This window comes from Pongo abelii, chromosome 5 (assembly GCF_028885655.2).
Source record: "Pongo abelii isolate AG06213 chromosome 5, NHGRI_mPonAbe1-v2.0_pri, whole genome shotgun sequence".
Classification (NCBI taxonomy): domain Eukaryota; kingdom Metazoa; phylum Chordata; class Mammalia; order Primates; family Hominidae; genus Pongo; species Pongo abelii.
In genome coordinates, this window is record NC_071990.2 from 151,326,675 (window position 1) to 151,353,053 (window position 26,379).

The 26,379-nt window shown below is 43.4% G+C and overlaps 1 protein-coding gene across 1 annotated transcript; it reads right to left on the minus strand.

The window, feature by feature from the left end:
- Positions 1-1,997: 1,997 nt before the first annotated feature.
- Positions 1,998-26,329, minus strand: NUP43 (nucleoporin 43). The gene is made up of 8 exons (XM_054558296.2): positions 25,950-26,329; positions 25,529-25,651; positions 23,249-23,326; positions 22,000-22,180; positions 18,262-18,397; positions 16,174-16,325; positions 11,313-11,435; positions 1,998-6,893 (listed from the first exon to the last, which is right to left on the minus strand). Exons 1-8 carry the CDS (start codon positions 26,067-26,069, stop codon positions 6,664-6,666), a joined length of 1,143 nt encoding a protein of 380 aa, XP_054414271.1. The 5' UTR covers positions 26,070-26,329; the 3' UTR covers positions 1,998-6,663.
- Between the last annotated feature and the right edge of the window lie 50 nt (positions 26,330-26,379).

The window sequence follows — 26,379 nt, forward strand, 5'->3', positions numbered from 1 at the left end:
CAGTGGCACAATCTCGGCTCACTGCAACCTCTGCCTCCTGGGTTCAAGCGATTCTCCTGCCTCAGCCTCCCGAGTAGCTGGGACTACAGGTGCCTGCCACCAGGGCAGGCTAATTTTTGTGTTTTTAGTAGAGACGGGGTTTTGCCATGTTGGTCTTGAACACCTGACCTCAGGTGATCCACCCACCTTGGCCTCCCAAAGTGCTGGGATTACAGGCGTGAACCACTGCACCTGGCCAGACCTTCTATTAGTCTGAGCTAGATACTATTGATGCCATAAGCTTAACTAAAGGCTCAATATAAACTATATACTGTTGAATTTAGTATGCTTCTTGGACAAGAGTCTAGAGTGGATTATTAAAAGGATGTTTCCACAATACAATTAAATAGAAGTACTATTCACAAAGGACCAGGAATTTTTCAATTATGCCAAATTTTTGATAGTATAACTGTAGCACATTTTCTCACAATAACCTTGGAAATAAGATAAATGGAATGAAACATCAATAAATTGTTTTATAAATATTTCAGTAACTGTAGCCAAATACCAAAGATTCATGTTTCATTGATAATTGAGAAGACTCCAGCAGTGGGCCTAAAAACTTCATTTCATTTAACATCTTTCTGGCTGGGCATGGTGGCTCTTACCTGTAATCCTAGCACTTCGGGAGGCCAAGGCAAGTAGATTGCTTGAGCCCAGGAGTTCAAGACCAGCCTGGGCAATATAGTGAAACCCCATCTCAATAAAAATTGCAAAAATTAGTCAGGCTTGGTGGTACATGCCTGCAGTCCCAGACACTTGGGAGACCAAGGTGGGAGGATTACTTGGGCCCAGGATATCGAGGCTGTAGTGAGCTGGGGATCACACCACTGCACTCCAGCCTGGGTGACAGAGTGAAATCCTGTCTCAAACATCTTTCCTAATCAATGGGATGAAAGTGGAGAGAGCATGCTGGGCTAATTATGGAGAAAATAATAGCTTCTACAAAAGATTCAAAGAAAATAGTCCTTTCCTATATTGAAATGAAATTTTTCTTAGAACAAGAAAGGCCCATATTAAGGATTAAAAACCATTTGTATTAACTTCTGAATATAGGAAGTGTGGCTTAGGAGTATCACATGTGAACACTTCAGAAAGCTGACACAGCATTACAAAGGACTATCATTCCTATTAACAGGATGGCAAGATTTCTGTCATAATCAGCAAGGTAGACAATACATGAAAAAGTGTTTATCTTGGAAGTCACACTTAAAAGAGGGCCTCTGGCCGAGCACGGTGGCTCATGCCTATAATCCCAGCACTTTGGGAGGTGGAGGAGGGTGGATCACTTGAGGTCAGGAGTTCAAGACCAGCCTGGCCAATATGGTGAAACCCCGTCTCTACTAAAAATACAAAAAATTAGCTGGGCACACACTTGTAATCCCTGCTACTCGGGAGGCTAAAGCAGGAGAATCGCTTGAACCTGGGAGGCGGAGGTTGCAGTGAGCTGAGATCGTGCCATTGCGCTCCTGCCTGGGCGACAGAGCGAGACTTAAAGTCTCAAAAAAAAAGGGCTTTGACAAAGAGGAGTAATTTTTAAAGGGAAAACAAGATTGTGAAAACAAGGTCAATTAACAGTGACTCATTGCTCACTATGGTTCAGATACTGTTAAACACTGTTACACTAAGACGTAGGCCCTGTTCTTGATCTTGTGGCCCAGTAGGGGGAGACAGGCTCCTTAAAACACTGCTTTGCGCACAATTTAAGTCCTGCACAATGGGCTTTTGAAGCAGAGTGCAATTTAGTCCGGATTGCTGGAGGCCAGTAAAAGCTGTCTGGAGAAAATGACACCTAGCAGGAGTCTTGAAGGATAAGAAGGATTTAGCCAAAAATGGAAAGAAAGACTGAGAAGGAAACCTTCACTGGAGAGACTATCATAATCAATTTTGAATATTTGAATATGTGATGAGAGGAATTTTGTGTGTGTGGCTCCTGAGATAAGACAGATGGAAGCAAATTTCAGTTCAGTATATGAAAATTCATTTATTTAGTGAAACCCTACATTAAAGCATCCCAACACAAAGCAGATTCGAATATAACAACTGGTGATTGGCTCATCTCATAGGCTCACATCATCAGTGTGTTAACATACAATAGGACTGTACCCTTTTACAGGATTGAGTGTTTTGGATCCCACTCACACACTAAAACCCTGCCATAAAGCTGTATCAATTAGAGCTGTTCAAATGTGAAACTGTATTGGAAAATGGGAAACTTTATCTCCATATATATGTATATTTTTTGAGATGGAGTTTTGCTCTTTTGCCCAGGCTGGAGTGAAGTGGCACGATTTTGGGTCACTGCAACCTCTGCCTCCCGGGTTGGAGCTATTCTCCTGCCTCAGCCTCCCGAGTAGCTCGGGTTATAGATGCCTGCCACCACGCCCGGTTAATTTTTTTTTGCATTTTTAGTGGAGACGGGGTTTCGCCATGTTGGCCAGGCTGATCTCGAACTCTTGACCTCAGGTGCTTCACCCACCTCGGCCTCCCAAAGTGCTAGCATTACAGGCGTGAGCCACCGTGCCTGGCCACCATATGTTTTTAAGTATAGGTTGGATGATAATTTGTTGGGAATACCATAGAAGGGATGATGAAATTTAGGCTGGAGATAATCACCAAGGTACTTTCTACCTCTAAGATCCTGCAACCCTTGAAAGACACTCTATTTGACCGTTTCATGAATAAAGGCAGTGACTATGAACAAATTCATAAATTATGGTGTTATATTACATAAAGCTTAGTTTCTTATTAAAATTGGCAGAACTTGTCAATTGGCATGAAATGTAATGCTGTTAAAATATACTTTCTCTTATGGTTACAAATATTAAGTGGCTCACGCCTGTAATCCCAGCACTTTGGGAAGCCGAGGCAGGCGGATCATCTGAGGTCGGGAGTTTGAGACAGCCTGACCAACATGGAGAAACCCCATCTCTACTAAAAATACAAAATTAGCTGAGCATGGTGGACAGGGCAACATGATGTTGTCTTAATAGCACAACTACAGGACAATATGTTGTCATTTAACATGTTCTTTTGTCTCCTGTAGTGTCTGTAAAGACAGGTAAATCAGGTTCAGTTTTGTTGCTAGGAGTTGGGGAAGGACAGCTAGGCTGAAAACAGTCTTTAAAATGATATTTAGGGTAACAGCAATTATCTAAATTATCTGGTCTACTTTTCAGTGCTAGGAAAAAACCTACCCTGAGCTGAACAAGTGTATGGTTTTTACTTACTCCTGGAATGCCACAAAATGAAAGACAAGTAGTTTCTTCTGGGCAAGAGTATTTCATAGGTGGTGTTATTTACTCATTTTATATAACATCAGGAAGCACATAATATCTACTTGTCTACTTTTGTGATATTAAGATTGACAAGAGGCCAGGCACAGTGGTTCAGGTCTGTAATCCAAGTACTTTGGAACCAAGGCAGGAGGATTGCTTGAGGCTAGGAGTTCAAGACCAGCTTGGGCAATATAGTGAGACCCTATCTCTACAAAAAAATTTTAAAAATTAGCTGGATGTGGTGGCACACACCTGTAGTCCCAGCTACTTAGGATGCTGAGGTGAGAGGATTGCTTGAGCTTGGGAGGTTGAGGCTGCAGTAAGCTGTGATCATGCCACTGTACTTCAGTCTGGGTCACAGAGCGAGACCCTGTCTCCCCTACCTACCCCCCCTCAAAAAAAAGTGTGTATGTGTTTCTCATCCTTCAGAGATGTACAGTGAAGAATTATGATTGAAATGACATCTGGAATTTGCTTTACAGTGATCCAGAGCAGGGGTGGGGAATGAACAGCAGCAGAGATAAGACTGGCTGTGTGTTGTTAATTGATGAAGCTGGGCGATGAGTACACAGGTTAATAAAACCATCCTTTTCATATGTTTGAAATTATCCATAATAAAAAGAAAAAAACTTCAGATACATTAAATTACATTCCAAATGCAATCATTACATGCAAAATACAAAACCACAAAATAAAAGGAATTACAGGTTAACATTTATATAAACCTAGGACAGGACAGCATGATGCCAGGGGACAGAAAGTATTAAGAAACAAATCAAATGATTTGGCTGGCACGGTGGCTCACGCCTGTAATCCCAGCACTTTGGGAGGCTGAGGTGGGTGGATCACCTGAGGTAAGGAGTTTGAGACCAGGCTGGCTAACATAGTGAAACCCCGTCTCTACTAAAAACACAAAAAATTAGCCAGGTGTTGTGGCGCACGCCTGTAATCCCAGGTACTTGGGAGGCTGAGGCAGGAGAATCGCTTGAACCTGGGAGGTCGAGGTTGCAGTGAGCTGAGATCACACCACTGCACTCCAGCCTAGTTACAGAGCAAGACTCCATCTCAAAAAAACAAAAAAACAAAAAAAAAAAACAAGAATAAAAGCCAAGTTTTAAAAGAAATGCAAATTAAATCAAATAGGCGTTATAGCACTAATCATAATAGTGAGAAGCTGGAAACATGAAATAATAATAGGCAACCAAATGAAATAAATTATGGTACACACACGTATACCTTAGAATATTACATAGCAGTTCAAAATGATAATAGAAAAAAATGTGTTTACTGCTAGGGAACGTGCATCCACAAATATGTATATTTCAATTTTATTAAAAAATTATATACATTGATGGATAGAAACAGATATGAAAAGAATATTGTCTGTTTGAAATTCTAAGTACTTAAAATTTTCTTTTGGCTTTGCTTTTTCTGTAATTATTTAGTAGTAACAAAAAGTCTTTAAAAAATTAGTCCCAGCAATACTACTATAGACAGATCAAAAACCCAAAACACCTGAGGTAAAGTGGCATTGAAAGACTTGAAAATAGGTAGGGCACCGTGGCTCATGCCTGTAATCCCAGCACTTTTGGAGGCCGAGGTGGGCTGATTACCTGTGGTCAAGAGTTCGAGACCAGCCCTGGCCAACATGGTGAAACCCTGTCGTCTCTACTAATACAAAAATCAGCCGGGAGCGGTGGCTCAAGCCTGTAATCCCAGCATTTTGGGAGGCTGAGGCAGGTGGATCACGAGGTCAGTTCAAGACCAGCCTGGCCAACACAGTGAAACCCCATCTCTACTAAAAATACAAAAATTAGCTGGGTGTGGTGGTGAGCACCTGTAATCCCAGCTACTCGGGAGGCTGAGGCAGTAGAATTGCTTTAACCTAAGAGACGGAGGTTGCAGTGAGCTGAGATCATGCCATTTCACTCCAGCCTCAGCAACAAGAGCGAAACTCCATCTCAAAAAATATATATATTTATTAGGACAGAAAAGCAAAACCTTACCATAATTCCATAACTATGATTATTGGAATTACAAAGTAAATGAACACTTCAATTGTCTAATAGCAGTGATTTGTCATTAAGGTCTCAGGTCAATAATACATTTAAAATCTAACAAAGTTTGGAAAGATAGTATCATTAAATTATCTTAAAACACTACATTAGTTCATTATTATCCCTGCAGACAAGGATCAAGATGGTTGGTAAGACTATAGGTGGCTAAAACAAAGTAAAAGGATCAAAATGGCAAAATTCTTTACTCTGATCATATCATTTGATTAATCACACTTTTATCTATCACATTTTTAGTATGGAAATAGTTCGCTTATCAATATAGAATTCAACTTTATTGCACAATGTCCAGTTTGGCAACTTTCAGCTATGCTGTGAAGCTAAACAAAAGCAAAGTTGGGTCTAACGAGCTGAAAGAGTTCTGCTCAAAAACCTATTCTGAAAAAGCAACTTGTCAAAACATTTTCACCTTAAAAAAATTTCAGGCCGGGTGCAGTGGCTCACACCTGTAATCCCAGCACTTTGGGAGGTCGAGGTGGGTGGATCATGAGGTCAAGAGATCAAGACCATCCTGGCCAACATGGTGAAACTCTGTCTCTACTAAAAATACAAAAATTAGCTGGGCGTGGTGGCGCACACCTGTAGTTCCAGCTACTCAGGAGACTGAGGCAGGTGAATCGTTTGAACCTGGGAGGTGGAGGGTGCAGTGAGCCGAGATTGCACCACCGCACTCCAGCAGAGCAAGACTCTGCCTCAAAAAAAAAAAAAAAAAAAAAATTGAACACAGCTATACATCTTTGTCATTTTTGCTCTACTCAATTCTTTCCGAAAAAGTTTATTATTATTATTAAGGAAATAAAGTGTGGAAGGATCATAGGAAATACTTGCAATAAAAATAATAATCGTTAACATTGGCAACTGCCACTAGGAAGGCATATACTCCACATACTACTGATAAAAATTGTAGGAACCCATTGGTAGTTCCCATAACCACCACTGATGTGTTAATTCCCACAACATCAAAAATAAAGAACTAGTTCCACAAGCTGTCTGTCAATAATACTCTGAAGGCAACCTATTCATCAGCACCAGAATCCCACTGATTTTCTTCCACATGTTCACAATCTTTTGCCATCAGTCATCTATCGGATTCTATAACTGTTTGGGAGTGTCAGGCTAACAAAAGTCAAAACTGGGCATTGACATTAATGGTAGTTTACTGATGTTTCCCCTGCAAATCTTGTATTTTCTGATAATAAAATTTTGCACAGAAGTTGGATTTCAAAAGGCTAATTGTATGTTCTATCTGAAATCTTATAATTATAGTACTTCTACGAAAAAAGATGTCTAGTAACATAAATTGCTTCTGCATCGGTTCCACAAACAAGACAAGGACCTAAAACATCCAAACTGTTCACAGACAGAGACCTACTGGGAAGTAAGCTTGTGATTTCAATTCGGTCTTTTGCAGGATCAGTGCTGAGCCAGGAGCTAATGACAGACTGGTGAACATTAGCTTGGTTACTAATGCTATGAGACAAAAAAGTACTGCTTCTTCCTCCTGGGAGAAAAAAAGAAAAGGAAGAAATCTTTCAAGATGATTTTTATATTAGTAAACATCCAAACTTCTACTGATATTTAGAAAGGTGATGATATCAATGTGTTCAATTCTCAGAATAATAGGCTAATAATTCCATTATTATACATCACCACTTTGGAACAAAGGCTTATGCAGTGATATTAAATATTCAAATTTCCATGGGATAATATGGATACCAAACTTGAAGTCTTCAGGAAAAGCAGGTGATTTCAACTGACTATCTTTCTGTTCATCTTTTAATGGAAAGTCTCAGAAAGGTAGCAAAATGGCCAGCAGACAAGTTGAATAAAGAAAGGAAAAAAGAAACCAAAAATGTAGGTAATACATGGAAATATAAACTCTTGGGTAATAACAAAATAAAATGATCATGAGAAAGAATTTCTAGACATATTTCTAGATGAACATTTCTAGAAATATATTTCTAAATATATTTGTTACTATATTTCTTAAAATATAATCGCCTTACCTCAAATCTTTCATTCTTATGCTTTTTAGATAAATGTTCTTACAAGTAGATTAGAACACTACTAGATTATAAGGTTTTCTCTCTAACAGCGCACTGTACTTACTATAAAGTGAGGCAGAGGCAGTATATTTCAATTTTAGTCATTTTTCGCAACTTACTTTCCTCTCAACTTGCTGTCATATCAAATAAATACAAATTTAATTCACTCAACAAATGACTGAGTACCTACTATGTGCCAGGCTCTGTGCTAAGTGCTCTGTGCTAAGTGCTCTGTGCCAAGTCCCTATGTCTTGAAGCTTAAAGATTAGTACATTTAAAATCTTGCTGATCCTTTAAAATATGGCTGAACTTCCTTCTCTAAGAAAACTTTGAAGACAACCTCTACTTCATGTTTTTCTCTTTCCTCGAAACCTCAGCACTTGTATGTACCATTAATTTACTACTTTATAACAATTCTTATATCCTAATTGCACTATCCATGCCTCTGTCCATGACTAAATATGTCTTAAGAGCAGGATACATATTTTATATTTGTTTTACTTTTTCACAGTGTCTAATACTGTGCCTTGCAATAGTAGACACAGAATAAAGTTTTATTTCCAGTCTAACCAAGGTTCCTTAAAAGTAAACTTGCAAGTTCAAGACTGTGCAGTTAGGGGAGGAAGGAAGTAAAAACGAAGTACATACTTAGTTAATCCTTAGATGAAACTGTTTGTTTCTCTGTAGATGAAGTTATAGCATGGACATGCATGCATGCTCCACACATGCTCTCCGCTCCAGAATTTTTCTGGAGAAGTTTTAGAATTTTTTTCCCCTTAGTTTTTCTGTTTATCTTTTATTGCCCCTACATTTTACATTGCTCTTGGACGCTGTAAAGATTAACACATTATTCAAGCCACTGTGATAAGACTCCTTCCTCATCTCCCTGTTTCCACTTTTCTCCTCCCCCTCCCATAAGTCTAAAGTCTTTATCATGGGCTACAAAGTCCCAGGGCTCCTCAGCCACCAGTCCTTATCTCCCACCACTGTACCCTGCTGCCTGAGCTCCAACCGTGGTGTCCTTGTGATTCTCTGCCTGTCTCAGGCCCTCAGCATTTGCTGTTTCCTCTGCCTGGAATACTTTCACTTCTCTTAAGTCTCTGCTCAAATGTTCCTTCTGCCAAGTGGCCTCTTCTGACTCTCACTAGAGTAGCTCCCCTCACCCCTGTCTTTATTCTTTATCCTCCTACTTTGCTGTATTCTTCTTCATGGTAATTAGCAGTGTATTTGGCCATGTTATTTTCCTTCTTCTTTTCTTTTCTTTTTTTTGAGATGGAGTCTCGCTCTGTTGCCCAGGCTGGAGTGCGGTGGCGCGACCTTGGCTCACTGCAACCTCCAACTCCCGGGTGCAAGCAATTCTCCTGCCTCAGCCTCCAGAGCAGCTGGGATTACAGGCACCCACCACCATGACCAGCTAATTTTTGTATTTTTAGTAGACACAGAGTTTCACCATGTTGGACCAGGCTGGTCTCGAACTCCTGGCCTCAGGTCATCTGCCCACCTCGGCCTCCCAAATTGCTGGGATTACAGGTGTGAGCCACCGCGCCCGGCCTCCTTTTCCACTTTTCTGTGCTCCACTATATACTGTAGGAGGTGGAAGTCGACAAACTTCACTTTCCAGGCTGCTTTGCCTTCTGCCATCCAGATGGACCTTGCCAATAGCAGGTATTAATGGTGGGTGACTGGAAGGCGGAGGGGAGAAGCAGCTCCTTCCTGCTCCAGGTTTCTGGCAACAACGCTGGTGGTAGTTCCAGCCTGGCTGAGGGAGCACCTTTTCTCCTAATTCAGAACAAACTTTTACAGCACTTTCAACAGTGCAGTAGTAGGGGTACTAACAATTACTATTTCTGAGTGTTCCCTTTTCTTCCTATTTGTTCTCCCAGCACCCCTCCTATTACCTTTTGTTTTCCCAGCCCTTCTAACACATGTGAGACCAATTCCTTCTCATCTAAGGTAGTTTCTGACATTCTCGTTGGACTCTTACTGATACATTATCTATTTTTTAACTGTCTACTAGAATATTTGCTCTACGCGTGTGGACATTTCGTTCTGCTCACTGTTACACGCCCTAACACCTAGAAGAATGCCTACCACGTGGCAGGCATTCAGTAAATATTTCTGAATGAATGAATAAGCAAAAGAACTTTGGAACCACAGACAAACCCTCAAAAACAAGAAACTTGGAAAATGCAAAAACACATAAACCCCGATAACAAGTGCATGGTTTTTGGCTGACCATAACCTACCACTGACTGTAATGAGGAAAGCAGGCCTTTTTTTTTTTTGAGACGGAGTTTCGCTCTTGCTGTCCAGGCTGGAGTGCAATGGTGCGATCTCGGCTCACTGCAACCTCTGTCTCCCGGGTAAAAGCAATTCTCCTGCCTCAGCCTCCTGAATAGCTGGGATTACATGCATGAGCCACCACACCCGGCTAATTTTGTATTTTTAGTAGAGACGGGGTTTCTCCATGTTGGTCAGGCTAGTCTCGAACTCCCAAACTCAGGTGATCCACCTGCCTTGGCCTCCTGAAGTGCTGGGATTACAGGTGTGAGCCACCATACCCGGCCTGAGATCAGGCCATTTAACTTGAGAAGAAACCAGTACCCTCAGTTACATCAAATATCAACTTTTTTCTTGCCATTCACACAAACTTGGCAATGCAATATGAAAGATTTGCCTGTGTCTATGCTATGGCATGAGGGTCCAGGTTAATGGCACTCACAAAGGAGAACCGTGGCTGTCTCAAGTGAGCCAGCTTACAGCATTTCTAGCCATCAGCCATACAGTAGTAAGTAACTTGACAGTCAGATTTCAAGCCCTGTGATACTCAAATTTACTCTGAGGCAAGAGAATAAAAATGTTTTGCCATTAAGTAAAAAACACAAGGATGTCTAATTTGGTATTTAAAAGTATAAAATGGCTGGGTACAGCAGCTCATGCTTATAATCACAACACCTCGGGAGGCCCAGGCGGGAGGATCGCTTGAGCTCAGGAGTTTGAGAGCAGCCTGGGCAGCATAGTGAGAGCTCATCTCTACAAAAAAATTAAAAAAAAAAAAAAATTAGCTGGTTGTGGTTGCAAGCATCTCTGGCCTTAGCTATTTGGGAGGCTGGGGCAGGAGGCTCACTTGAGCCCAGGAGGGCGACGATGTAGCGAGCTGTGATCATGCCACTGCAGTCCAGCCTGCATGTCAGAGTGAGACACTGTCTGAAACAAAACAAAACAAAATAAAAGTATGATAAAATTACACATAACAGGCTGGGCACAGTGGCTCATGCCTGTAATCCCAGCACTTTGGGGAGGCTGAGGTGGTCAGATCCCTTGAGGCCAGGAGTTTGAGACCAGCCTGGCCAACATAGCAAAACCCCATCTCTACTAAAAATTCAAAAAAATTAGCCAGTTGTGGTGGCACACACCTGTAATCCCAGCTACTAGGGAAGCTGAGGCACAAGAAAAGCTTGAACCTGAGAGGCAGAGGTTGCAGTGAGCTGAGATTGCCCCACTACACTCCAGTCTGGGTGACTAAGACTCTGTCTCAAAAAAAAGGCCAGGTGTGGTGGCTCACTCCTGTAATCCCAGCACTTTGGGAGGCTGAGGCAGGCGGATCATTTGAGGTCAGGAGTTTGAGACCAGCCTGGCCAACATGGTGAAAGCCCATCTCCACTAAAAATACAAAAAAATTAGCCAGGCATGGTGGTGCATGACTGTAGTCCCGGCTACTCGGGAGGCTGAGGCACGAGAATCGCCTGAACTCAGGAGGCGGAGGTTGCAGTGAGCTGAGATCGTGCCACTGCATTCCAGCCTGGGTGATAGAGTGAGACTCTGTCTTAAAAAAAAAAAAAGTACACATAACAGTATTCATTAAAAAGTTTTACCTTGGTGAAAGAGTGACGACTTTTCAGGTACATCTGTGGAAGCATTCCAGTGCCAGAGGGATCCATCTTCAGAGCAGGTAAACAGATGATCTGGGTTGGATGGGTGAAAGTGAACTTCCCACACTAAGAGACAAGAATCAAGAAGCTCATTCCTGTGCAGATTCGCTGAACAAACAACATTAAACCCCCCTCTCTGGCATCATCTTCCATTATCCTCCATCACATACCTTCAAGCCTCAAGTCTATCATAAAAATTAAAGGCTTCAGAATTAAAGAAAAGACATAACATAACTTTCCAATGGCTATAACACGTAGAAAGGAAAAAGAACACTTTAGGAGGCTAAGGCAGGTGGATCACCTGAGGTCAGGACCAGCCTGGGCAACATGGTGAAACACCATCTCTACTAAAAATACAAAGGTTAGCCAGGCGTGGTGGCGCATGCTTGTAGTCCCAGCTACTTAGGAGGCTGAGACAGGAAAATCACTTGAACCTGGGAGGTGGAGGTTGCAGTGAGCCGAGCTCGCACCACTGCACTCCAGCCTGGGCGACAAAGTGAGACTCTGTCTGAGACAAAAAAAAAAAAAAAAAGAAAAAAAAGAAAGGAAAAAGAAGCCAACTAAATTTGCATGCTGGGCAAGGAAATAAATGAAAATAGTAGCCAGGCACAGTGGCTCATGCTTGTAATCCCAACACTTTGGGAGGCCAAGACGGATGGATCACTTGAGGTCAGGAGTTCAAGACCTGCCTGGCCAACATGGTGAAACTCCGTCTCTACTAAAAATACTAAAAATTAGCCAGGCATGGTGATGGGCGCCTGTAATCCCAGCTACTCAGGAGGCTGAGGCAGGAGAATCGCTTGAACCCGGGAGGCAGAGGTTGCAGTGAGCCAAGATCATACCATTGCACTCCAGCCTGGGCAACAAAAGCGAGACTCTGTCTCAAGGGGGGGGAAAAAAACAAACAAAAAAAACGTCCAGGCGCAGTGGCTTACGCCTGTAATCCTACCACTTTGGGAGGCCGAGGTGAGTGGATCACCTGAGATCTGGAGTTCAAGACCAACTAACCAACATGGTGAAACCCCATCTCTACCAAAAATACAAAAAATTAGCCCGGTGTGGTGGCACGTGCCTGTAATCCCAGCTACTTGGGAGGTTGAGGTAGGAGAATCACTTGAACCCGGGAGGCAAGGTTGCAGTGAGCTGAGATTGCATCACTGCACTCCAGCCTGGGCAAAAAGAGCAAAACTATGTCTCAAAAAAAAAGAAAAGAAAATCATTGCTAAAACATTTAACCCTATTACTTTATGAAAAAGCTTATTTTATTTTTATTTTTTTAAATAGAGACGGGGTTTTGCTATGTTGTCTACCTTGGTCTTCTACTCCTGGCCTCAAGCAATCCTCCTGCCTCAGCCTCCCAAAAGTGCTGGAATTACAGGTGTGTGCCCAGCTAGGAATGACTGTCTTTTACGGAAAAGTTTTTTTTTAAATTGGTAAGTTGCCTTGTTTTTCAATTCCTGTGTCATTAATATATGAAGATTATATTACTGGAAAAACTGAGAAAGACCCTAATGAAATATAAAAATGAATTTCTAAGAGGCAATATCCAATATTGGTTAATGCCAAGATTCTGAATACTTCTGGTCTTTACCACAGAAATAGCAACTGACTTCTAGCAAACCAAACTTTGGAAATGTTCCAAGAATTTGGATCCAGTTTCAGATGGAGGGCTTTTTATTTTTTATTTGTTGATTATTTATTAAGAGAAACTATTTCTTAGCCCACATATTTATGCTTCATACTTTAGGAACATAGGTCAGTGACAAACATCTACATAATTCAACTCAAAGAAATTCTCTCTCTCTTTTTGAAACAGGGTCTTGCTCTGGCGCCCAGGCTGGAGTGCAGAATGGCATAGTCATGGCTCACTGCAGCCTTGACCTCCGAGGCTTAAGCAATCCGCCTATCTCAGCCTCCTGAGTAGCTAGGACTACAGGCATGTATCACCATACCTGGGTAACTTTTGTATTTTTAACAGACACGGGGTTTCTCCATGTTGCCCAGGCTGGTCTCAAACAACTGGGCTCAAGCGATCTGTTTGCCTTGGACTCCCAAAGTGCTAGAATTACAGGCATGAACTACCGTGCCCAGCCCCAAAGAAATTCTATATATTCCAAAATCACATTCAATTCTGAAAGATACCAGTCCTCCTCATTTCCTCAAAATCTTTTTTTTTTTTTTGAGACGGAGTTTCACTCTTGTTGCCCAGGCTGGAGTGCAATGGTGCGATCTTGGCTCACCACAACCTCTGCCTCCCAGGTTCAAGTGACTCTCCTGCCTCAGCCTCCCTAGTAGCTGGGATTACAGGCATGTGCCACCACACCCGGCTAATTTTGTATTTTTAGTAGCGACGGGCTTTCTCCATGTTGGTCAGGCTGGTCTCGAACTCCTGACCTCAGGTGATCCACCTGCCTCGGCCTCTCAAAGTGCTGGGATTACAAGCATAAGCCACCGCCCCCGGCCATCATTTCCTCAAAATCTTTTATGGAATCATAATTTCTATAGAAATCTAATAATAAAAAAAATTAGCTAGGTGTAGTGGCACATACCCGTAGTCCCAGCTACTCAGAAGGGCAAGGCAAGAGGATCACCTGACCCCAGGAGGTTGAAGCTTAAGTGAAGTACCATGCCACTGCACTCCAGCCTGGACAACGTAGTAAGACCCTGTCTGTACAAAAAATAAAAAATTAGCCGGGTGTAGTGGGGGTGTGTGCCTGTAGCCTCAGCTACTCGAGAGGCTGAGGTGGGAGGATTGATTGAGCCAGGGAGGCAAGGCTGAGGCTGCAGTGGGCTGTGATCACGCCACTGCATTCCAACCTGGGTGAGAGAGACCCCATTTTAAAAAAAATATATAGGGCCGGGTGCAGTGGCTCACACCTGTAATCCCAGCACTTTGGGATGCCAAGGCAGGCAGATCACCTGAGGTCAGGAGTTTGAGACCAGCCTGGCCAACATGGTGAAACCCCATTCCTACTAAAAATACAAAAATTAGCCAGGCATGGTGGCACATGCCTTTAGTCCCAGCTACTAGGCAGGCTGAGGCAGAAGAATGGCTTGAACCCAGGAGGCGGAGGTTTCAGTGAGCTGCAATTGTGCCATTGCACTCCAGCCTGGGCGACAGAGCAAGACTCTGTCTCAAAAAAAAAAAAAAAAAGTATAATCCATTCTGGCATGATATCAAAGACAGAGTGAGAAAATGAAAAATTTCTGTCCGGCTAAATCATCTCCACCAGAATCAAAAGAAAAAAAAAAAAGCTTATAAATCTATTGTTCATGTTAAAAAAATAATGTGATGCAACAATAAATTGAGGAGCACAACATTTATTAACAAATATGACAAACAGCCTGCATTTGCATGGGAAAAGGGCATTCTTGCACACTTCGCTATGGCATAAAATGGTATGATTTTTATCACCTTTTTTCAGGGAGTGGGGTCTCACTATATCGTCCAGGCTGGAGTGCATAGGTGCAATCATAATGCACTACAGCCTTGAATTCCTGGACTCAAGCAATCCTCCTGCCTCGGCCTCCTGAGAAGCTGGTGCATGCCACCCACCTGGATTAAACTAGTATTATTAACTCTTTAAAGAGGTTATGTTGCCTAAGCTGGCCTCAAACTCTTGAGCTCAAGCAATCTTCCTGCCTCAGGCTCCTGAGTAGGAGGAGCCTGGAACTACAGGCATGTGCCAATGTGCCTGGCTTAAACTGGTACTATTTTTGTGTAGAAAAATCTGTCAATGCGCTATGCAAAATGTTTGGCCTAGCAATTCTATTTCTAAAAAATTATCCTAAGAAAATAAGTACATAAGGCTGGGCATGGGCATAATGGCTATACCCAGCACTTTGGGAGAATCGTGTAAGTCCAGGAGTTCGAGGCTGCAATAAGCTATGATCACACCACTACTGCCTCTGGCCTAGGCAACAGAGAGAGACCCTGTCTCCAAAAAAAAAAAAAAAAAAAATACACAGAGATAAATATCTAAGGATTCTCACTACAGTTTTGGATATAAGAATGAAACCTGTGGTTGGTGTGGTGGCTCATAACTCATACCTGTAATCTCAGCACTTCCTGAGGATCACTTGATTGAGCCCAGGAGTTTCAGACCAGCCTGGGCAATAAAGTGAAACCCCATATCTACAAAAAAAAAAAAAAAACCAACAAAAAATCAGCTAGGCATGGTGGCACACACCTATAGTTCTATCTACTTCGGAGGCTGACACGGGAGGATCACCTGAGCCCTGGAAGTCAAGGCTGTAGTGAGCCGTGACTGTACCACTGCACTCCAGCCTGGGCAACAGAGCCAGACCCTGTCTTTTAAAAATAAAAAAAACCAGGCACGGTGGCTCATGCCTGCAAACCCAGCACTTTGGGAGGCTGAGCTGGGCGGATCACCTGAGGTCAGGAGTTCAAGACCAGCCTGACCAACATGGAGAAACCCAGTCTCTACTAAAAATATAAAATTAGCCAGGTGTGGTGGTGCATGCCTGTAATCCCAGCTACTCGGGAGGCTGAGGTAGGAGAATCGCTTGAACCCAGGAGGCGGATGTTGCGGTGAGCCAAGATAGCACCATTGCACTCCAGCCTGGGCAACAAGGGTGAAGCTCTGCCTCTAACAAAACAAAAACAAATGTTAAAGAACTTAAATGTCAAGTAAAAAGAAATTACATAATTATTTAAATTTATACAATTCCGCCATTAAAAGCTACGATGTAAAATGATCCACATGTATCATTATGGAAAGGTGCTTATTATATGTCATATAACTCACCCAATATAAACTTTCTGTATCTCCACAATACTTACTTTCAGCTTCATGAGCCTTCAGCAGAGATACAGGCATAGTACCTTGTCTAACATCCCAAATACTCAACATTCCATCTTGGCCACCAGTAGCTACAACATGCTGTTGGTTGGGATGTCTATCAACACAGTGGAGTGGCACTCGGTCACCAGTCCTTTTGTGGGAGATAACAATGACATCAAAATCAAATAAAGTATAATTTATCTTTGTGTAACACAGGAAACACATTTTTTGTTTGTTTGTTTTGAGACAAAGCCTCACTTAGCCAGGCTGGAATGCAGTGCTACAATCATTGCTCACTGTAGGCTCAAACTCCCTGGGCTCAGGTATCCTCCCACCTCAGCCTCCTGAGTTGCTGGGAGTACATGTGTGTACCATCATAACTGGTTAACTTTTTGTATTTTTGTAGAGATGAGGTTTCTCCATGTTGCCCAGGTTGGTCTCAAACTCCCAGGCTCCAGTGATCTAGCCACCCTGGCCTCCCAAAGTGCTGAGATGACTGGTAACTGTGCCTAGCCTGTTTTTTTTGTTTTTTAAGAGACCAGGCTCAGTGGCTCACACCTGTAATCCCAGCACTTTGGGAGGCCACGGCAGATGGATGACTTGAGGTTCAAGACCAACCAGGCCAAAATGGCGAAACCCCATCTCTACTAAAAATACAAAAACTAGCCAGGCACGGTGGCACATGCCTGTAGTTCCAGCTACTTGGGAGGCTGAGGCATGAGAATCGCTTGAACCCGGTAGGCAGAAGTTGCAGTGAGCCAAGATCATGCCACTGCACTCCAGCCTGGGTGACAGAGTAAGACTCTGTCTCAAAAAAAAAAAAAAAAAAAGAGACAGGGTCTTGTCACCTAGGCTAGAGTGCAATGGCCTATCTACAGCTTGCTGCAAGCTGGGCTCAAAAGAGCCTTTTGCCTCAACCTCCCAAGTAGCTAGGACTACAGGCACATGCTACCGTGCCAGGCTATTTTAAGAAATTTTTGTAGAGATGGGGTCTCACTGTGTTACTCTAGCTGGTCTCAAACTTCTTACCGCAGATAATCCTTCCAAAATGTTGGGATTACAGGCATGAGTCACTATACTCAGCCAAGAAACATGTTTTACATGGTAACTAAGTGACAACTTAGTGGATGGAGCTACTGGCTGAATCTTTTTTTATTTGAGACAGAGTTTTGTTCTTGTTGCCCAGGCTGGAGTGCAATGGCGTGATCTTGGCTCACTGCAAACTCTGCCTCCCAGGTTCAAGTGATTCTCCTGCCTCAGCCTCCTGAGTAGCTGGGTCTATAGGCACGCGCCACCATGCCTGGCTAGTTTTTGTATTTTTAGTAGAGACGGGGTTTAACCGTGTTGGCCAGGCTGGTATTGAACTCCTGACCTCAAGTGATCTGCCCGCCTTGGCCTCCCAAAGTGCTGGGATTACAAGCATGAGCAACCACACCCGGCCTGGCTGAATCTTAATGATACCAAAAAAAATGAACTAAATTAGATATATTTCTAAATACTACAATTTTGAAATAATTCCACAATTATTCATTTTCACTTCAACTTGGAGACATGGAATGAAAGACAATCCGATGGTAAGATGTACAAATCACATTTCCACTTATTAGATTATTTAAAAACTCATACATCAATTACACTAAATATTATTTATCATCTTATTTAATGCTTAGTTTATGTAACTATTTTTTCAGTGTGACACATTCTATTTTCTTAGGAGAGAAGGTTGTACACCTAAAAAGGGGGATTTCTGCTCAGAAAAAATATTTGGAATTATATTTTTCCCCCAGTCATTACATCTGGAGTATATTTTATCCATTAAACAATCACTGAAAGAGCAGAAGTTAAGTTCTCCATGAAACAATACAAACTTCAAAGAGTAAAGGCTCTGAATCACTATAACAAATAATTACTAAATGAAGCATAGTAGTATCAACCCCATCAAGTTATGCTTGCTCTACCAAATTTTAATCAGGGATCTCTCTCTTAAAATGCAATTAAAATACAATATGGCTTAAAGCCAGTAGCTATAAACAACCTAACACATTAATTTGTGGACTACATTACTGAAATTACAAATCAACACTTACAGTGACAATATCTGAGAAGGCTCATTTCCTTGTTGTCTGAAATCCCATATTTTCAACTGTCCAATTGAATTTACAGTAAGAATCTCAGGAGTTCGAAGAAAGGTTACAGCATGGAGTGTACTACTATCTGCATTGTCTAAAAATTTAAAAAATGGTAGTATGTATTAATGAGTCCCCTTTTTTTCCAAGAAAATTTTAAATCACACTCCTTTCATGGATTGATATATTACAATTTCCAGTAACTTATAATTTAAATTTCTATAGAAAAATGCATGGTTAATGTTTATGTTTAAATGGATTTTCTTTGGATGGGAAAAATATTTACTCACAGGACATCTGAGCTGTTTTCTGTTTCTTTTTTTTTGTTTTGCTCTTGTTGCCCGGGCTGGACTGCAATGGCACAATCTCAGCTCACCGCAATCTCCACCTCTCGGATTCAAGCTATTCTCCTGCCTCAGCCTCCCGAGAAGGCTGGGATTACAGAAATGTGCCACCACACCCCGCTAATTTTGTATGTTTAGTAGAGACTGGGTTTCTCCATGTTGGTCAGGCTGGTCTTGAACTCCCGACCTCAGGTGATCCACCAGCCTCGGCCTCCCAAAATGCTGGGATTACAGGCGTGAGCCACCACGCCTGGCCTACTGTTTTCCTTTTCTTTTTCGAGACGGATCTTGCTCTGTTGCCCAGGCTAGAGGGCAGTGGCGCACTCTGGGTTCACTACAACCTCCGCCTCCCAGGTTCAAGCGATTCTCTTGCCTCGGCCTCTCTAGTACCTGGGATTACAGGTACATGCCACCATGCCTGGCTAATTTTTGTATTTTTAGTAGAGACGGAGTTTCACCACGTTGGCCAGGCTGGTCTCGAACTCCTGAGCTCAGGTGATCCACCTGACTCAGCCTCCCAAAGTGCTAGGATTACAGGCGTGAGCCACTAGGCCCGGCCTTGAACTGTTTTCTAAATGGAAGGCTGAGTTTTCATACATTTCTTTTTAACTCTTAAGATTGTTACCCTGCATTTCTGAGAGAGTTGTTCAAGCTCCTCTAAACCCAATCTTACTTCCCACTAGTCCCTGACCTAGAACTTCCATTCTATTGAGCCAAACCCCAGTGCTTCCTACAGAGCTCATTCTAACCTTGTATTATTCTGCAGACTCATCCCAAATCTACTCATTTTCACCCTCATCAACTCTCGCCCTCTCCATGAAGTCATTCCTTATTGTCATAATGGTCCTTTTTGTTGATTTCCTAGTGTTTAGAACTTACGCCTCATAATTTAACATATACTTTATGGACTTTAGTTTGTGCCACTCCTCTACACTGCCACCAGGCAATGGTCATTAATTAACAAATAAGTAATGTCGCCCAGTGCAGTGGGTCACGTCTGTAATCTCAGCACTTCGGGAGGCCGAGGTGGGCAGACCACTTGAGCCCAGGAGTGTGACACCAGCCTGGGCAACATGGTGAAACCTCGTTTCTACAAAAATCAGCTGGGCATGGTGGTGTGCATCGGTAGTCCCACATCCCTGGAAGGCTGAGGTGGGAGGATCGCTTGAACCTGGGAGGCAGAGGTTGCAGTGAGCTGGGATCATGCCACTGCACTCCAGCCTGGGTGACAGAGCAAGGCCCTGTCTCAAAAAAAAAAAAAAAAATAATGCAACTTAACTCAGAAATGAAAATCATAATAAACAATACAAAAGGCCAGGTACAGTGGCTCACGCCTGTAATCCCAGCACTTTGGGAGGCCGAGGCAGGCAAATGACAAGGTCAAGAAATCAAGATCATCCTGGCCAACATGTTGAAAGCCCGTCTCTACTAAAAATACAAAAATTAGCTGGGTGTGGTGGCGTGCGCCTGTAGTCCCAGCTGCCCGGGAGGCTGAGGCTGGAGAATCGTGTGAACCCGGGAGGTGGAGGTTGCAGTGAGCTGAGGTCGTGCCACTGCACTCCAGCCTGGTGACAGAGCGTGACTCCATCTAAAAAAACAAACAAACAAACAAACAAAAACCCACACACAAAATGGATTCATGGGCTCAATTCCTAGAGATTCTGATTTAAAAGGTCTAGAGTGGTCGACAGTTTAATTTCCTCAGAGAAGTCTGGCCGAAGCATAGTTCAGAACCAATACACTTAGTTTTCCACCTAAAAGATGTAACCTCTGTGATTTTTGCATTACAGACTCTTTGCAATCTGGCCCCAGTTTACTACTCTCTTGCTTCATCTTTCATCTCTCCTACATAAATATCTAAAGTCGGGTCAAACTATACTTTTTGTCATTCTCTGAATGTTATCCTGCCTCTAGCCTATTCCCTTTGTCTAGCACACCATCTTTTAGTATTACTTAAGGTCTAGAACCTAGAAAAACTATTAATTACTACCTGCTTCCAGATGTTTTATCTGATAATGCCCTCTCACCCCCCAAAAAAAGGTTTCTGTTTCCTCTAGTCAGTCATTCATACTGGTCTCATCAACATACTGTCTTGACAAAGGGATCCTGCCTCGCGTGTGTGTGTGTGTCTGCATATGTACATATATTTTTTTGAGACAGAGTCTTGCTCTGTCACCCAGGCTGGAGTGCAGTGGCGTGATCTTGGCTCACTGCAGCCTCTCAGTCTCTCAGGTTCAAGCAATTCTCATGCCTCAGCCTCCCAAGCAGCTGGGATTACAGGCGTGTGCCACCATGCCCAGCTAATTTTTGTATTTTTAGTAGAGATGGGGTTTTGCAACGTTGGCCAGGCTGGTCTCAAACTCTTGGCCTCAAATGATCTGCTCGCCTTTGCCTCCTAAGGTGCTGGGATTATAGGCGTCAGCCACTGCACCCGGCCATATATTTTTACATCCCTCAATCACTTAACATTGTTTACTTTTTTTTTTTTCTAGATGGAGTCTCGTTCTGTCACAAGGCTAGCATGCAGTGGTGTAATCTTGGCTCGCTGCAACCTCTGCCTCCCGGGGTTAAGCGATTCTCCTGCCTCAGCCTCCCGAGTAGCTGGGACTACAGGTGTGCGCCACCACACCCAGCTAATTTTTGTTATTTTCAGTAGAGACGGATTTTCACCATGTTGGCCAGGATGATCTCGATCTCTTGACCTCATGATCTGCCCACCTCACCCTCCCAAAATGCTGGGGTTAACAGGCATGAGCCACCGTGCCTGGCAGTATTTACTTAGTATATGGTAAGTGCTCAATTACTCTGATGGATGAAAGGAATACAATGATTTTTCTTTTTTTGAAACAGTCTCCCTCTGTCGCCCAGGTGGGAGTGCAGAGTGCCATCATAGATCACCGCAACCTCCGCCTCTCAGGTTCAAGCAATTCTCCTGCCTCAGCCTCCTGAGTAGCTGGGATTACAGGCATGCGCCACCACGCCTGGCTAACTTTTCTTTTTTTTTTTTTTTAAACAGAGTTTCACTCTTGTTGCCCAGGCTGGAGTGCAATGGTGCAATCTCCACTCACTGCAACCTCTGCCTCCCGGGTTCAAGCGATTCTCCTGCCTCAGCCTCCTGAGTAGCTGGGATTACAGGCATGTGCCACCATGCCCGGCAAATTCTGTAGTTTTAGTAGAGACGGTGTTTCTCCACGTTGGTCAGGCTAGTCTCGGACTCCCAACCTCAGGTGATCCACCTGCCTCGGCCTCCCAAAGTGCTGTGATTGCCGGGGTGAGCCACCACACCCAGCCTAACTTTTGTATTTTTAGTAGAGACGAGGTTTCGCCATGTTGGCCAGGCTGGGATTTTTCTTACCTATGGTTCTTACAGCTTCCTTGTGATCAGCTCTGAAGAGATTTATTCGACCATCCTCTCCAACTGTAACGATTTCTGGGTTGTTGCACACAACACCTGTACATGGTGCGCTGCTATAGGAAGGACTGCCAGGGCCTGTGTGGTAGTGAGCTGTAGTCCACTGCTGGTTGACTGACAGAGTCTAGGCATCAGAAATGAGGATACTATTAAAGCAAAGTACTAAGGAATTAGCACTTCTTCCCAACAAAAGTATCTTCAAATTCTGACTCACACCCTTCTACAAGAATCAATCACTCCTTTCTCCTTTAGAATAATGAAATCTAGAAACTACTGCCATCAAAGTTCTATACCTACTGAATTAGATTCAAAAGGAATATTGTTTAATAATGCCCCACATTTATCTCAAACTACAGTAATGACTTTTAGGGATCAAGCAGTTGGATGTTCAAAAGCAACTCTTTGTATTCTTATGTGAATTAACCTACATCTAAAATATACATATCCGGCCCATGGCTGTCGCTCATGCCTGTAATCCTAGCACTTTGGGAGGCCAAGGCAGGCAGATCATCTGAGATCAGGAGTTCGAGACCAGCCTGGGCAATATGGCAAAATCCCGTCTCTACTAAAAATACAAAAATTGGCCAGGTGTGGTGGCACGCGCCTGTAATCCCAGCTACTTGGAAGGCTGAGGTGGAGAATTGCTTGAACCAGGGAGGTGCAGGTTGCAGTGAGCAGAGATCGCACCACTGCACTCCAGCCTGGGTGACAGAGAGGGACTCTGCCTCAAGAAATAAAAAATAAAAAATAAAATAAATAAATAAAATATTAATCTCTATAGCTTTTTCTAAATGACTCAAAAAAACCCTTAACATGAACTGGGTCTTATATTAACTAGGCATGTCTCTTAGAAAGGTTACCTTTGGCTGGGCGCGGTGGCTCACACCTGTAATCCCAGCACTTTGGGAGGCCGAAGAGGGCTGATCACCTGAGGTCAGGTGAGATCAGCCTGACCAACATGGAGAAACCCCATCTCTACTAAAAATATAAAATTAGCCGGGCGTGGTGGCACGTGCCTGTAATCCCAGCTACTTGGGAGGCTGAGGCAGGACAATCACTTGAACCTGGAAGGTAGAGGCTGCGGTGAGCCGAGATTGCGCCATTGCACTCCAGTGCACGGGCAACAAGAGCAAAACTCCGTCTCAAAAAAAAAAAAAAAAAGAAAATCACTTTTCAAACTAAAGTTCTTTACCTGGTTATTTGGATGGTGAAGGAAAACTGTTACACATCCTGTTGATGAAGCAGCGACAATTCTTTCCTGGTCAAAAAACTAAAGAGAAAATTTCTGCTTGTTAAAGATTCAGAAATATTAGCAGGGAGAAAGTCCATTTGTTTATTTAACTCAATTAGTAGCAAATCTTATAACAATTTTAAAAAGCAAAGAGCCTATGAGTGCTAAGCAAATAAAATGTGTTAATGAAGCTGAAAGGCCAAACTGCCATACAAAGTATTTTCATGAATAAACAATATTTTTTCCTAGACACATTCACCCACAATTGACTTAATTTGGGACCAACACAATAAAACCTTAGGAAAATATTATTCCTGGCTGGGTGCGGTGGCTCACGCCTGTGATCCCAGCATTTTGGGAGGCCTAGGCAGACGGATCGCTTGAGCTCAGGAGTTCAAGACCACCCTGCCCAAGATGGCAAGGCCTCGTCTCTACAAAAATACAAAAATGAGTTGGGGTTGTAGGGAAGTGGAGGTTGCAGTGAGTCAAGATTGAGCCCCTGCATTCCAGCCTAGTTGACAGAGCAAGACTCAGTTTCAAAAAAAGAATAAAAATTTTAAAAAAGAAAAGCCAGGCACGGTGGCTGACGCCTGTAATCCCAGCACTTTGGGAGGCTAAGGCAGGCGGATCACGAGGTCAGGAGTTCGAGACCAGCCTGGCCAATGTTGAAACCCCGTCTCTACTAAAAATACAAAAATTAGCTGGGCATGGTGGCATGCACCTGTACTCCCAGCTACTCGGGAGGCTGAGGCAGAAGAATCACTTGAACCCAGGAGGTGGGGTTGCAGTGAGCCGAGATCGTGCCACTGCACTCCAGCCTGGGTGACAGAGCAAGACTCGTCTCAGAAAGAAAAAAAAAAAAAAGAAAAGGAAAATATCGTCTGGGCATGGTGGCTCACACCTGTAATCCCAGCACTTTGGGAGGCCAAGCCGGGTGGACCACGAGGTCAGGAGTTCAAGACCAGCCTGGCCAACATGGTGAAACCCCATCTCTACTAAAAATACAAAAATTAGCCGGGCATGGTGGCACGTGCCTGTTGTCCCAGCTACTTGGGAGGCTGAGGCAGGAGAATTGCTTGAACCCAGGAGGCAGAGGTTGCAGTAAGCTGAGCTTGCGCCACTGCACTCCAGCTCGGGTGACAGTGTGAGACTCCGTCTCCAAAAAAAAAAAATGTATCTTTCCTAGAGCTAGATAGCTTTCTTTTTTATTTTATTTAATTAATTAATTTTTTTTTTTTGAGACAGAGTTTCGCTCTTGTTGCCCAAGCTGGGGCACTCTCGGCTCACTGCAACCTCTGCGCCCGGGTTCAAGCGATTCTCCTGCCTCAGCCTCCCGAGTAGCTGGGATTACAAGCGCGCGCCAGGGCTAGGTAGCTTTCTATGGAAAATGCAGGGGCTCTCCACACGAGGATTTGAAAACTTAATTTCGGCCGGGTGCCGTGGCTCACTCCTGTAATCCCAGCACTTTGGGAGGCCGAAGCATGCAAATCACCAGGTCAGGAAATCGAGACCATCCTGGCTAATACGGTGAAACCCCGTCTCTATTAAAAATACAAAAAATTAGCCGGGTATGGTGGCATGCGCCTGTAGTCCCAGCTACCCGGGAGGCTGAGGCAGGAGTATCGCTTGAATCCGGGAAGCGGAGGTTGTAGTGAGCCCAGATCATGCCACTGTACTCCAGCCTGGGTGACAGAGCGAGACTCCATCTTAAAAAAAAAAAAGAAAACTCAATTTCATCCCCACCACTCACTACTGGTTTTGAGACTTTGGCCAAGTTAAGTTCACTAAATCGTGGTAAATCTTTAAAACGGGAGCACTAATCTCTACTTAGGGAATTGTTATGAGAATTCAAAAAACAAAATGATGCTATCCCCCTGCACAGTATCTGTCACATAGTACATGCTCAAGATATATTAGTCTCAATTTTCTCATTAGTAAACAAAGTAACGATACTTGATTCACTGGCATGCAACAATAATTAATTTTTGTAAAGCTCCCCAAACGGTATTTAAACATAGTCGATAGTCAATTAATAAAAAAGCATGATTAAATCTACATCCCCTTTCCCAGTCCTTTTTCTGCCACTAAATGGCTAAATGATGTTGGGCAAATCATAACTTACAGAGCACTCAGTTTTCTGTAAACGAGGGGTGACACCAGACAACTTTTACGATGCTCTGTTTGTTTAAATGTATTACTCAGGACTTTCAAAGTTAGCTTTTGGATGCTACACAGATTTACCTGTAAATCCATTACATCACCATGGTGTTTGATATCACACAATAACTGATGGTCTCCTTCAAACCCTCCATCAGAGTCCAAGTTTCCAAAATCTCCGATAGACCACAGTGAAACATAATTTTCCTGTAAAATAAGAAGTTTTGTCTTGAGATGACATAAACGTCAACTCTCGGAAAATAAAAGTTGTGCTCCCGTCCGGAAATGTTGCTCCAAAACATCTCAAATGGTATGGTGAGTTTAAAACACAACGAGATACGAGGCTCAGGCATGCCATCACCGCCTCTGAGCTACGGAGCAACCGCGCCTGAGACACGGGTCCGGGGGACCTAGAAGTGCGAGAAGAAACAGAAGGTGGGAGTTGGCGCGCGGGAGGCCAGGAGAGAGGGAGGAGGTAGGGGCTCGTCCCTATCAGCGGCGATACCTCATTGTCCCAAGATCCTGTAGCGAAAGTCTCCGCGGTCTGTAAACTTCCCGGAGGCAGGGGTCGCCAGCGGGTTTTGCTGATTTTCTGAGACACAAACTTCGCATAAATTTCCTCCATACCGAAAGCAGCCGCAGCAGGTACTGCAAAAAGCAAGCACAATGCGCGCCTCTCAGCCCCGCCTCTTCCCGCGGAACCCTGATTGGATGGGACTTTAGGAGGGATACGGTGGCTGCAGAGAGTCAATTCTCATCGGTAGCCAGTGTGGGCACAGTCAGTACGCAAACTGGGAGAATCTAGACGGAGAGGCCTCCCCATCTCACAGTGCGGCTCTGAGCAAAGGCAAGAGCGCTTTGGCCTTTGAGCAGTAGGACTTGCTCCTAATCTGCAATGTCAGTATTTTCTTGTGTTCAATAATTGTGCAGTGTAA

Bases quoted from the DNA above. Each gene is read 5' to 3' on its own strand.
- NUP43 (XM_054558296.2), bottom strand. From the start codon at position 26,069: ATGGAGGAAATTTATGCGAAGTTTGTGTCTCAGAAAATCAGCAAAACC. The intron at 18,398-21,999 runs GTAAGAAAAATC...TTAAATTTTTAG, and splicing joins GGAAGCTGTAAGAACCATAG to ACAATGCAGATAGTAGTACA. The intron at 11,436-16,173 runs GTAAGTATTGTG...CTTGTCTCTTAG, and splicing joins GAAGGCTCATGAAGCTGAAA to TGTGGGAAGTTCACTTTCAC.